Below are 13,644 nucleotides of genomic sequence, written 5' to 3'. Positions count from 1 at the left end.
AGCTTATTCAGTTTCTCAGTATTGCGTCAAAATCAGATGGCTGTCCTCCTGGCCTCACTTCGCGTACCTAGGTCCTTGGCCTCACTTCGCGTACCTAGGTCCTTGGCCTCACTTCGCGTACCTAGGTCCTTGGCCTCACTTCGCGTACCTAGGTCCTTGGCCTCACTTCGCGTACCTAGGTCCTTGGCCTCACTTCGCGTACCTAGGTCCTTGGCCTCACTTCGCGTACCTAGGTCCTTGGCCTCACTTCGCGTACCTAGGTCCTTGGCCTCACTTCGCGTACCTAGGTCCTTGGCCTCACTTCGCGTACCTAGGTCCTTGGCCTCACTTCGCGTACCTAGGTCCTTGGCATTTCTTCCGATTTCTGGAATTAAAATCAGTGTTGAAAGGCCACTGCTTTCAGCGTATTGAGAATGTCAAAGCAAATTCATCGGAGATCTCTCAGGCCATCTCCAATAAAGCTGTCAAGGACTGCTTCATCAAATGGCAACATCACTAGGTTAAGTGTGAACAGGTGATGGGAGGACTTTGAAGAGGAGAAAGACCAATAATCTGTAAAATTAATAACATCATCAGGAAAATAGTTCCATTATTTTCTGGATAGATCTTGTATGAGAGATTTGGTTTGCTTTTTGTTAACTGTGAGGGTGAGGATTGGTGAAAGCATAATTTATCAAAGTGGCTCTTTGTTTCAGGTTACTGTAACTATGCTGAATCAACTAATTGCAAAGATCAGTGAGGAACTGCCAAATCTAGAAGCTAGTGAAGAAACTGACCAGATAACAAAACACCTCAGCAATACATTAGATCACCTTCGCATGCGACTAGAATCTCCTGAATCTGATGGTCCCTCTTACGAGGGACTAGCTATCTAGTTCATCTTGGATGGAATATTGATTGTCTGAACATGCTGTTATAGGTCTCCATTGGTAATTGATTTGACTTGGTGGATAACGTGTACACAAATATTAGCTGTGGAGATGTTATCATTGATGGTGAAATGTTGGTGTGATACAGTCTCCAACAGAGATTTGTTTCTGCTGTCTCATAATAAACTTCCTAGCAACTGTCAAGTACAAAATTCCATGGCCTGATCAGTGACACTCAACTGTGTATTGTTTTGGTAATATTAGAATATGTCTGTGAAACTTTGAATCTGATGGTGTTGCGTTTATGGAATGATGCTTAACTATTGTTGTTGTGGGAAGGTATTTTTACAGTTGTCGATAATTAATGTTAAAGTTGAACTTCCTCATTGTGAAGGATTAAACAACAGCAAAACCTGCATAGAAAGCTCATAAGTCTCTTTATGATTGCACAATTGGTGATAAGAGTAACTGAGCTTAATCACAGTGATTAGCAATGCTCTGAGTGATAATGTGATGTGATTCCAAATTTCTGCTAAAATTCACGCAAAATATCTTTAACATTGTGATCCTTTATCTCGTTAATGTATGTCAGAAATCTAGTCAGGGGTCTAGAGAACACTCTATTTCCTGTTTAACAAGCAAAAGCTGTAATTACAATTGGTGCAGAAGTTTTCCACACTGCAGTCCTCAAAAAATATACATGGACAAAGTCTGTGTGGATAAGAAAGAAATCTGTTGTGAAGCCAAGGAATCTCAAAACATTTATAAATAAAAACCAACAACATGCACGGGTGTGTGTAGTAGGGGAGGGGGGGCTGCACATGTGTGGGTCTGGCAGCTTTATGCATGGGTTTTAACACTGTTATCATACTCATTTATTTCTTAGCAGTGGCATTAGTATTATTATTGTGATTCAATTAATACAGTTTGGACAGTCATTTTATTTTGTGTAATGTCATACTAATTATATCAACATTTTCACATTATATGTTCTCCAAAGTGTATTGACAACAATCCTTATCACTTGACCTTAGCTGATAATTCATGTGACTGAGTGGGATATTAACAATTTAATTTTTGCCCTGTTAAAATACATTAAAACTTCTTACCAAATTTTACTGGGTTTGTCAAAGCCTCTTCTTCACATGAGCAGAAATTACCTGTAGAATCAGGTGATAGTGAAGTCACTGCCTACATTTGTGGCACAATATATGAAAAATTATCAATTAAAAAAGTCTATATATGGTGCAGAACTAATGATTTCTTCATTTAGGTGACTTATTATGAAAGAATTTAAATGGGATTTGAGTTTTAGAGCAGATTGTAGCTTTTTTAAATTTTGTCACACACACACACACACACACACACACACACACACACACACACACACACACACACACACGTGACACACAATTAATTCTTATCTATTAAGTCACTGTAAATGTAAAGTTTCGTGATGTGTCCTGCAAAATGCTCTATTGATCATATTGTTTCCCTTTTGATTATGTTCATATGTCAAAAAGCACATCATCTTGCCATTGGAAACTTAATTGTGTGCATGTGAATGATTCTTGCCAAACATTAAATCTAATGTAAAGTGGATGTCAGCAGTAAATGCATATTTGTTAATCAAAACAGTATCAGCTGCTTCCAATGGCAGTTTATGCCTTAGACAATTGTATACACTCTCTCTCTCTCTCTCTCTCTCTCTCTCTCTCTCTCTCTCTCTCTCTCTCTCTCTCCCCCCCCCCCCCCCCCCTCCCCCGCTATGAAGTTACATCGTTTGCATTTGCTAATCCCAAGGATCTAATTGGGACATAAATTTCCTACGAAATGTGCAGCTTTTTTCCCCCTAATTCCACCCATATTTTAAATAAGTTTCACTTAGTCTTATTTCTGTGTGAAATAATCAGCTCAAAATTATGGTGCAATTCTCATTAGTGCCTTTTCAGTCTTGCCTTTTCTTTTTTTATCTCAATTGCATTGTATTCTGAATACACACAAACATTTCTTGAAACTATCCGCACATTCCACATGCTTGCGCTCATGCCTATAAATTATTGCAGTATGCAACCTTCAAAAAAATGTTAAAAGAAACCAAAAGGCTATATATCAGTAGTCTTGGAGCTTATGAAAATCGTCAACTTACAATGAATAGGATTTGACTCACAGTATCAGGTGCTAATATTCTAAGAACATTTTCATTTAGGGCACTGCAGATATTAAAACAGACACACAATTATATGAAAGAGCTCAATTGTATTTTCTACCTATATATGAAAGTGGGTCAGTGGTAAACTATTTACCATGAAAATATTTGTTACTGTTTTAATTTTCAGAAAAATGGAAATGATTCATACAGATCATGGTTGAAAAAAATTGTATTGTTATATTCATTATTTAATATATATTATAGTGCCTGTTTTGGAAATTCCTATTGTGCAAACCATCATTTTGTTTTTACTAGTCTTTGTTTCCCATTGTGTGTGATATATTGTACAAATATAAATCATGTTGTGTACATATTTATTACATCTGTTGTTGCAGATTTCATGTGAATATATTACATAGTTCCATTCAATTGAATTTTGTCTGAACTGTAAATAGACTTCAGGGTGAGTCGTAGATTTACCTTATTTCCAGTTAACTAGTTTAGGCATTAAATATGTAATTTTTTTACAAAATGAGTAAAATAAAATTTGTAATGGAGAGATTCTAATTGTACTATTTTTTAATAAAGTTGTTTCTGTAGTATGCTGTGCTCTGAATCCATTCCTCAACACACACACACAATAATTTGTATGCCTACCTGTTATTTTTTTGAATGCTTCACTTGTTTAGTTTAATGAAAGTTAAAATTAGACCTGAATAACTGAAAGGCTAACATTTGCTAAAGACTTGAGATTACAATTAGCTTGAAAATTCCATGTGGTGGATTCTTCTGTTTTATATATATCGTTACTGAAGATTTCCAAAGTTGATAATCTTTTTTACAAGTTGCTGCAGGGAAACAGGAAATGTTGAAGCAGCATTATTTTCATGAATAGGGACAGGGAAAACATTCTTTACGGCCCGATGTTAATGTATACAGTATTTCTGTAGGCTTACACCCTGTTTATAGAGTCCTGATCTCTGAGCAGATGTTGCAGTGCCATCCTCACATTCAAAAAATTAAGGACCAATGACACCATGACACAATTCAGCACAGCATACTGTCCCCTTGGCGCTATGTAATGGATGCTTGTGAAACTCTAAAGGATTTTGCAGTGCCCAGTAATGGAAATTCTCTTTGTTACAGTATTCATTAAGGTGGAAGTGAACTTTTCTGACATCCATACGATGATGAGGAAATTGGCATCCTCGTTGGTTTTAGCCTCACCTATTCGCTAAACTCCCTACACAGCATGTCGTGGATTTAATTGCTGCACAACCTGCAACTCATATGAGTGGAACTTTTAATTCTTACAGTATTTTTGCACAATTTGTCACTAAAACTCTAGCCCAGATATGTATAGTCAAATAGATCTGTAAGGCGTCTTCACGATGGAAACGCGAACAGCTGCAATGATCTCCCGAGTACGTACAAGCACCATCAGGAGGCGTACCACTTGAACACCATCAGGAGGCATATTTTTCAAGGCTGGATCAGTTTCTTCAAAATTGCTCATCCCCATTCTAAATCCATGAGCAGGTGGGGCATCTCCATTATCTCTAGCTTGTAATGCTGTCCCTTTGTGCAGCACTCACACTATCACCCTGCTTGTAAAATGCTCTCACAGCAGTAGCACATTCCACACCACTGCAGTACTGTACGATTAGTAAAAGACACTGTGTTCAGAACTATTGTGTATTGGTTCTGAATTTTGCTAATATTGACTGGAATACACTCTTTGAAATTCTGAACATAGCATGGATAAAATGCAGGGAGCAAAAGTTTATTTACAGCCTGTACAGAAACTAGACTGCAGTCGTACAAGTCAAAGGACATGAGAAGAAAGCAATGATTGAGAGGCCAGTGAGACATGGTTTCAGCCTATCCCTGATGTTATTGAAACTACACACTGAACAAGCAGTAAAGAAAACAAAGAAGAAATTTGGAGAGTGGATTAAAGTTGAAAGAACAAAACATAGTTTGTGTGCCAATTTTGTCAGAGACAACAAAGCACTTGGAAAAGTGATTGAACGGAATGGATCGTGGCTTGATAAGAGATTGTAAGATGAACATCAACAAAAATTAAAACAAGGGCAGTGGAATGTAATCGAATAAATCCAGGTTACACTGATTAGATTTGAAAATGAGACACTGTTAGTTATGAGGCTTGCTATTTGGGTAGAAAAATAGAGTGCATATAAAATGCAGACTGACTGTAGCAAGTAAAGCGTTTCTGAAAGAGAAACAGAACACCTAACATAAACTAAAGGCTTAATAAGTCTCTTCTGAAGGTATCTGTCTGTAGTGTAGCCTTGGACAGAAGTGAAACATGTATGATAGGCAGTTCAGTCTAGAAGAAAAGCTTTTTCAAATTTAGTGCTACAGAAAATGATTGAGGATAAGAGGGGTAGATTGGTTAACCAATGAGAAGGTAGTGAATGGAGTCGTGTTATACCATAGATGTCTTTTTTGCCCTGACTAAGAGACACATCCTGAGGCAGTACAGAGTAGCCAGTTTGGTAATGGGGGCAAGTGTGGAAGGCAGGTGGTGGAGGTATTATGGAGGGAGACCAAGGAAAGAATACAGTAAGCAGATTCAAATGGTTGTAGGGTGTAGTAGCTATGAAGAGGCTTGCACAGGATAGATTAGTCAGAAGAGCTGCATCAAAGCAGTCTTTGGACTGAAGACCAACACCATTACAACACAGCTGTAGCAGTTGTTGTTTAGTCCATCTCTGGATTTTCCACACTAAAATTCCTGATAGTTGTGAATTGTAGTGCAACAATAGACGACAACAACTAGTTCCAACCACTTCCTTATATCTTGAGAGTGACGCAAATATTAAATGATTTATATGACCATGGTGACAAAATGTGAACTGTGATGAAACATGGGGACAAATTAGGTTTGTCATAAAAAAAATGGTATAACAGAATCACAACCACTGGCATTCATTGTTCAGAACTAACTTGGAAGAGAGATACTGTAGACAGAAATTCTCTCTTTCTTCAAAAATATTCAGCTGAGGGTAAGATTATCAGAAGCAGTGTCAAAGTATAGTTACCATCTAAAATACTGTATGCCAAGACAAGTGTGTTTTGTTCTAGCTAATCCAGTTGACAGGTTGCTATCAAGAAATGAAACAGTATTATTATCAATACCATAAAATCCTTCAGCTTTGTTAATACCATTCCATTAGTAATAAATTATACAACAATGCAGAATAATGCAACCAAAGTACTGTCTATGGCTTATTGTTTAGTAGGAATATGTTGCATCCTCTGCTTTCAGTTCTATTAATAAATTAACTGCACCAAGAGTCCTAGAAGTGCACAAATAAAGTATAGTGTAGTTGCAGGCTACTATAAATTATTGAAGTCAAGGCAAATGGTTTGAAATAAAACTGAAAGTCTAGTACTAACAGTAAAGTCTTCCACAAGTGTGCTTAAACAAAGTGCTAAAATCTGCAGGCAAACCTGTCCAGTCTCTCGCATGCCGTCCAGCCATGCATAGTTGTGACTCCTGCATGTTCACTGCTACAAAAGTGCATTTGAACTAGTACTCTTCTTCCATGATAAGGCAAGGCCTCATGTAAGTCTGTGCATGCAAGGAGGGCTCACAAAACTTCTTTTGATTGTTCTTCCTCTTCCACCCTGTGCTCCTGATCTCGTGCATTCCATTGTTTGGCCGAATGAAGAATGTGCTCTGGGAGAAGCAGTACATGGATGATGGAACGTTATTGATGCAACAACACGTTGGCTTTGATGTTGACCAGTACAGTGGTCCCACACAGGCATACAGGTCATCGCAGTATGGTAGCATAAGGCCATCGCCTTAAACGGAGATTATTTTGAAAAAAATGGGGTTTTGTAGCCAGAAGAGTAGGGAATAATGTGGTGTATTGGAATGCTGGCTAAAATCAACCTGCTTTCAGGAAATGGAATGTGTTGCATTGCTTACTGATCATCCCTCATAAATCTGTGTTCAACAAATGAAGAATAAATACGAGTCCCAACTGTTCGTTGCATCTCAAAAAAATGTACATGTCTCATTTGTGACAAATATTATTAACTCAGATCCTGAGTGAACTAGCAGCTGCAAATAAACCCAAATCCCAACTGTGACTAACTCGTGACAAACAGTTAACATTCAGCTGGAAATATTAAAATTTATCAGAAATTCACTTGAGGAATTGGTACAGCTCACAAAACTAATAAATAAATTTAGAGTCCAAACTGTAATGCCACTGTGAAATTTTCACAAAACAGTGAGCACACATGCAAATGATTGCAGCTTTCAACTGAAACGTGAGGCCAATTCACTGCCCAGTGTAACTCTCTGCCTAGCTCATAGACACCTTACTCCAGAAATCAGCTGAATGGAAAGCCATGTGATACTTGCTGACAATGATCCCATTGATCTTGCCTAGAATTGGTTGAGACTTGCAGTGAACTTTCACAGGAGTCGTCATCACACATTGGATGAGTTCAAGAGAGGGTCACCATCACTGTGCTGAGACAGGCTTAAGCGGCAAAGTATCGATCACTTGTACATGACACATCAAGAAAGATTCAAAAATCTAATTTATCTATTTAATAATCCATCTTCAGGCTTTTTATGTTGTCATGGGTAATTAAAAATAATTTTTACAGTGATGAGTGACATGTTAGAAAAAATGTGGTTACACATTGTATAGTAATAATACATACTATTTACTAAAAGTACATTTTCCTAATCTTACTTGTGCTAAAAGTTCCTGTTGATCTTTTTCAGTGTTTACAAATTAAATTTGTTGTTTCTATTTGGGAAAATAGAAAAAAGAAATATACTGTATTTTACAGCAGCCAGAATGTTGAAATTCAAATTCATACACCATTGGATAACAAATACTTAAATGAAGAACCCTATAAAAGAATGGAATGGGGAAGACTAGAGATCTTTATAAGAAAATTAGAGAAATTAAAGGAAAATTCCAGGCAAAAATTGGAATGATAAAAGATAGAAACGGGAAAGATCTGAGTGAAGCAGAGGATGTTAAGGAAAGGTGGGCAGATTATGTAGAAAACCTATACAAGAAAGAACTGCATAATGACAGGGCTCCTACTGCTGATGTTAATGTTAATTTAGAACTAGAGCCAGATATTTTGGAGAGTGGAATCCAGTGGGCCCTTGAAAATATGGCTGCTAGCAAAACTAGTGGAAATGATGAAATACCAGCAGAAGTGTATAAAGTCACTGGAAAGGATGCAGTGATGCACTCAATATGTCAAAAAATATTGATCACGCAGCAGTGGCCAGAAGACTGGAAAAGATCAGTATTCATCCCCGTTTCAGTTCTAAAGAATGTTCAGGTTACCGAACAATCGCACGTATCTCACTTGCTAGCAAAGACATGTTGAAGATCTTACAAAATAGACTTCGCCAATATCTAGATTGAGAGCTTACCAGAAGAACAAGCTGGATTTAGGAAAGGAAGAGGAACTAGAGGTCAAATTGCTAACATTCGGTGGATTATGGAAAAAGCAAGAGAATTCCAGAGAGATGTGTACCTCTGCTTTATTGACTATGCCATAGCCTTTGACTCCGTCGACCACAACAAATTATGGAACGTACTGAAAAACGTGGGTGTACCAGATCACCTCATTCATCTGATACGGAGTTTATACCTTGACCACGAGCCACTGTGAGAATTATGTATGGAACAACGAAATGGATAAAGGATCAGAAAGGGTTCCAGCAAGGCTGCATACTGTCACCATACTTATTCAATCTGTATGCAGAACACGTTATGAGGAATGCAAGTCTAGATGAAAGAGAAACAGGAATTAAAATAGCTGGAATAAATGTAAACAACCTCAGGTACGCGGATGATACGATCCTGTTGGCAGAAAGTGAAGAAGAATTGAGAACACACTTGCTGAAGGTGAAAGACAAAAGTGAAAAGACCGGTCTTAGGCTGAATGTGAAGAAACCGAAAATTATGGCAACTACACCTACCAATTCGTGGGATATAGCAGGAGAAACCATGGAGGTAGTGACCACATTCAGTTATCTCGGTTCCCGGATATCTGCTGATGGCGACTGCAGCCATGAAATCCGGAGACGCCTGTTACTCGATAGACAGGCGATGTCAAACCTTGACAAGGTTATAAGGCCCAGAGATATAACACTAGCAACAAAGATCTGTATTGTGAGGGCTATGGTCTTTCCAGTTGTGATGTGTGGATGTGAGACCTGGACCATTAGAAAGGCTGAATAGCGAAGAATTGACTCCTTTGAATTGTGGTGTTGGAGGAAACTTCTTCGAGTTCCATGGACTGCAAAGAGAACCTACAGATCAATATTGGAGCAAATAAAATCAGAGTTCTCCCTGGAAGGTCTAATGTTAAAACAAAAGCTGACCTCCTTTGGACACACAATGCCTCGCTGGAAGAAACATTAAAGCTGGGGAAGATTGAAGGAACTAGAAGAAGATGAGATGGATCGATGGCATCACAAAAGCAATGTGTTCCAACATGGAAGGTCTACGGGAGAAAGTGCGAGACAGGAAGAAGTGGCGTGATTTGGTTCATGGGGCCACGAAGAGTCAGAACCGATTAAATGAATAGAGAGAGAGAGAGAGAGAGAGAGAGAGAGAGAGAGAGAGAGAGAGAGAGATACAAGAACACACAAATAATGTACTGACTGAAGGTATAATTAAATTTATCGGTTATTTGCTAATTTAGATTATCTTTTGAACAGATTTAAAATATTTCAGAATTCGTAACTACACTGTGTTTTAAGTTGAGCTGAAGGTATCTTTAATGCTTGACACTTCGACTATTATATTTTTCTTTGGCATGCAGAAGGCAATAGTATGTAAAGTAAGATGCACTCCAAAAACACGCTCCATCTTCAGGCCACATCCTCAGCCAAGGATGCAGATAGGAGGGGCGTGTAGTCAGCACACTGCTCTCCCAGTCATTATGATGGTTTTCTTTGACCAGAGCTGTTACTGTTCAGCTGAGTAGCTCCTCAATTGGCATCACAAGGCTGAGTGCACCCCGAAAAATGGCAACAGTACATGGTGGCCCGGATGTTCACCCATCCAAGTGCCGGCCATGCCCGACAGCGTTTAACTTCGGTGATCTGGTGGGAATCAGTGTATCCACTGTGGCAAAGCAGTTGCCAAAGTGAGATGGGACTGTTGTATACATCTGAATGTTTAAAATAAGACTGACAAGATAGTTTAATTTTGGAAATTCCAGACACATCTCATGGCCGCCTCCCGCCAAAGAAAACCCCACAAAAGAGTGACATAAGTTAGATAGCAGTCAAAGAAAGCTTAGACCCAAACAACTGTTTTTTCAGAAACAAGGGCATATTTTATCCAACAGAAGAAAAGTAACGGCTTTTTAAAAATGTATTATGTAAAACTGTTCCAAGTTAATTTTGAATCCACGTACTACAAAGAAGTTAAACATATATGCACTCAATGTCAACATTGGACACACTGAAAATAAGGTTCACTTAACACGAAATACAACAGGAAGAAAACCGATAATATCGCACTACACTTATCAGCCATAACACTATGACCACCTACCTAACAGCCACCTTTCGTATGGATACAGCAGCAAAGTGTCGTGGCATGGAAGCAATGAGGCCTTGGTAGATTGCTGGAGGGAGTTGGCACCATATCTGCACATACTAATTCCCATAAATTCCATGGAGGGGGCGTCAAGCTCTGAAGCCACATTTGATCATACCCCACACGTGTTCGATCGGGTTCAGATCTGGCAAGCTGGAGGGCCTGCAGATCAATTGGAACTCAGCACTGTGTTCATTGATCCACTCCATCACACTCCTGGCCTTGTGACACGGTGAATTACCTTACTGAAAAACGCCACTGTTGTTGGGAAACATGATCGACATGATGTGGTGTACTTGGTCTGCAACCAGCATACGATACTCCTTGGCCATCATGATGCCTTGCACGGGCTCCACTGAACCCACGGATACCCACCTGAAGTGTAGAGCATTGTTACAGGAACAATAGCACACAATAGATATTGACAAAAAATTTGATATGGTAGTATCCTTCCCCCAAATATTACATGAAATGGTTCCCAAGAATGTGGGACTTAAGTCAGAAATCTGAAACATATTTTAATTAAAAAATAGATATCTAATTTGTTACAGGTATGTGTATGCATATTAACTGAAGTGCAAGAGATGATTCTTACGTTATTGTAGCCAAATATCATCAAGAAATAAACAGTTTACAATTCAAACAATGGAATGTTCAAGTTGGAATATCAACAGTTATGGAAAGGACAGATTGCTACTGGTGATAAAGATGACGTATTGAGTTTCATACACTACTATACATTAAGCTTTCAACTGAAGCCTTCATCGGAAAAAAAAACACAGAAGCAACCATATCTCATAAACACGACTGCTTTCTCTTGCTGCTCAGGCCAAACTGAAACTGAAATGTGTCACCCCTTCTCAACTCACATCCCCTCACCCTCAATATCCACTGCTCTCTGCCAATGCACCTGCTGATGTTTACCCCTCCTCTGCTTCTCACATTTCTGTTCCCTTTTTAACCCTTCCTTCCCTTCTCTGCAGCCTCCCAACACTGCACCCGATAGCCTTGTCTGCACACACTGCCAGGCAACAGTGTTTCCTCTTCCTTACCCCATTCTTGCTGTGCCTCCCTCCTTCCCTGCTCCCCAACAGATTGTTGCTCCCATTCGAAATGTTTCAATTGCAGAGTGGTCTGAGCAGCCAAAGATAGTAGTGTGTGCATGATATGTACTACTTTGTGTGAATTCGTGTGGGTTTTCCTTTTCTGATGAAGACTTAGGCCAAAAGTTAAACTTTTAACAGGCTTTTCATTGTGTCTGAAACACAACATCTCATCTTTACGGTGAATAGTATCTATTCAGCTTACAATTTAATACTTAATTTCATAGATTGCATTACTGCACTGGAAGTCAGATTTTATGTAATATACATGTTATATGATATTTTATTAATATACATTAATAGTTTCAACTGAGATATTTGTCAGTGGAGTTTGGAGTAGGAGTAACTGTCCACCAACAAATACTTTATGCCCCTCTTAAATGATACTGTACTTTGTTCCATGGTCCAGTCACATTAATGTGACCACTGTCTTTGTGCAGTAACCACTCAAGATGGCAGTACTGGTAGTGGAGGGTGTGGATACTTGGAAAACAGTACAGCCATTGTTGTAATGCAGAAATGGAGTGATTTACCTGACATCCAAAAGGGCATGATCACTGGCTTTCAGGCCAAGGGTGGAAGCACATCCAAAATAGCTGACTTTGTGAACTGTTTGTGTGCCACCAGGGTTAAACTGCAGCAAGTATGGCAAAATGGTGGTATCTGAAACCAGCACCAAGGCAGCTGCAGAACCATAAGCCGTAGATGACAGGGGTGAATGATGATTGTGGAGATATGTGAATAGATATGTTGAGCAAATGACCACCCACATGAACCAGGGGATACCATCAGTGTGTCCTCAACAAGCATTCAGTTAATGCTGCGTATATGGTCCTTCACAGCAGGCACCTTTTTCAAGCTAACATACTGACTGCTGTTGCCTAGTGACAAAGGCTGGAATTAGCATGCTAATACTGCAACAGGACGTCTGCTGTATGGAGACAGATGACGATGAATCAATTTTTATGCTCCTTCGGCCAGATGGTCATTAGAGTGTATGGCCCTGCAATAATCATCATAAGGGTCCAGAATAGGCAAGGGAACATTATGGTCTGGGAAATGTTTTTATGGCATTTCCTGGGTAAATTTGTGATTCTGGAAGGCACAATGGTAAGTATGTGTCTATCCTTGGGGACCATGACCACTCTATATGCAGTTTGTTTTTCTCTCAGTACAATGGCGTCCATCAGAAAAACAATACAACACGTCACCCAACTAGCAGTGTATGTGCATGGTCCAACGAGCACCAGGATGAGTGTACCATGCTCCCCTGGGCACTCAACTTCCCAGATGTAAACTCAATCAAAAATCTATAGTACCACCTCAATGGGCAGTCTGCACCATGAATCTGCAACAGAGAAACCTACCACAGTTGGCCACAGCACTGGAGTTGGCCATGGCTCTACATGCCTGTCAGTGCTCCCAGGGGGCTCACCACTCTTTGGTGGGTTCAAGCTTGGCTACCACAGGGGTCCTGCCTTGCAGTATCTTTCCCCTTCCATGCTGCATGTCTATCCCCTTGGTATTCTTTTTCTCCTCCCTTGGGGAACATGTCTGGGATGCTGTAGGAAATGTGTTCTGCATATTCAGTCACCAATATCAGAACAGTCTCTCCATTGTCTTTCATTCCTTCTTTCTTTTTTTCCTCTGCTTCTACATTTGAAGTTCCTCTTTTTCTTCTTACTCCCTGTGTGCTCCTGAAAGCCAGCCCACATGTCTGGCAAGTAACAGGTGACCGGGTAATGCGTAATTCCAAGACCAGGTTGACACATTGGGTTTGCACGTACCCCCTGGCAAAAGCCAGGCCCAGGGAGGGGTGATTGCCTGAGCTACTACCTTCCCACATTGCCGATTGGTCCCTCTGTTGGGTATTCGGAAGGTGTGAACAA

The 13,644-nt window shown here is 39.6% G+C and overlaps 1 protein-coding gene across 2 annotated transcripts in view; it reads left to right on the top strand.

The window, feature by feature from the left end:
• The window catches only part of LOC126278036 (vacuolar protein sorting-associated protein 35), a 104,527-nt gene extending 100,904 nt beyond the window's left edge, over positions 1–3,623 (top strand). For both annotated transcript variants that reach the window (XM_049977777.1, XM_049977778.1), the window contains one exon: positions 696–3,623. In XM_049977777.1, coding sequence (XP_049833734.1) covers positions 696–875 — 180 coding nt within the window. In that variant the 3' untranslated portion in view covers positions 876–3,623. The remainder of the gene's footprint in view (positions 1–695) is intronic.
• The last annotated feature ends 10,021 nt before the right edge of the window (positions 3,624–13,644 follow it).

The sequence above is a fragment of the Schistocerca gregaria genome, chromosome 6, assembly GCF_023897955.1.
Source record: "Schistocerca gregaria isolate iqSchGreg1 chromosome 6, iqSchGreg1.2, whole genome shotgun sequence".
In the NCBI taxonomy this organism is placed as follows: domain Eukaryota; kingdom Metazoa; phylum Arthropoda; class Insecta; order Orthoptera; family Acrididae; genus Schistocerca; species Schistocerca gregaria.
The sequence above is the reverse complement of the archived record's forward strand: the minus strand, read 5'-3'. Positions and strand labels throughout refer to the sequence as shown.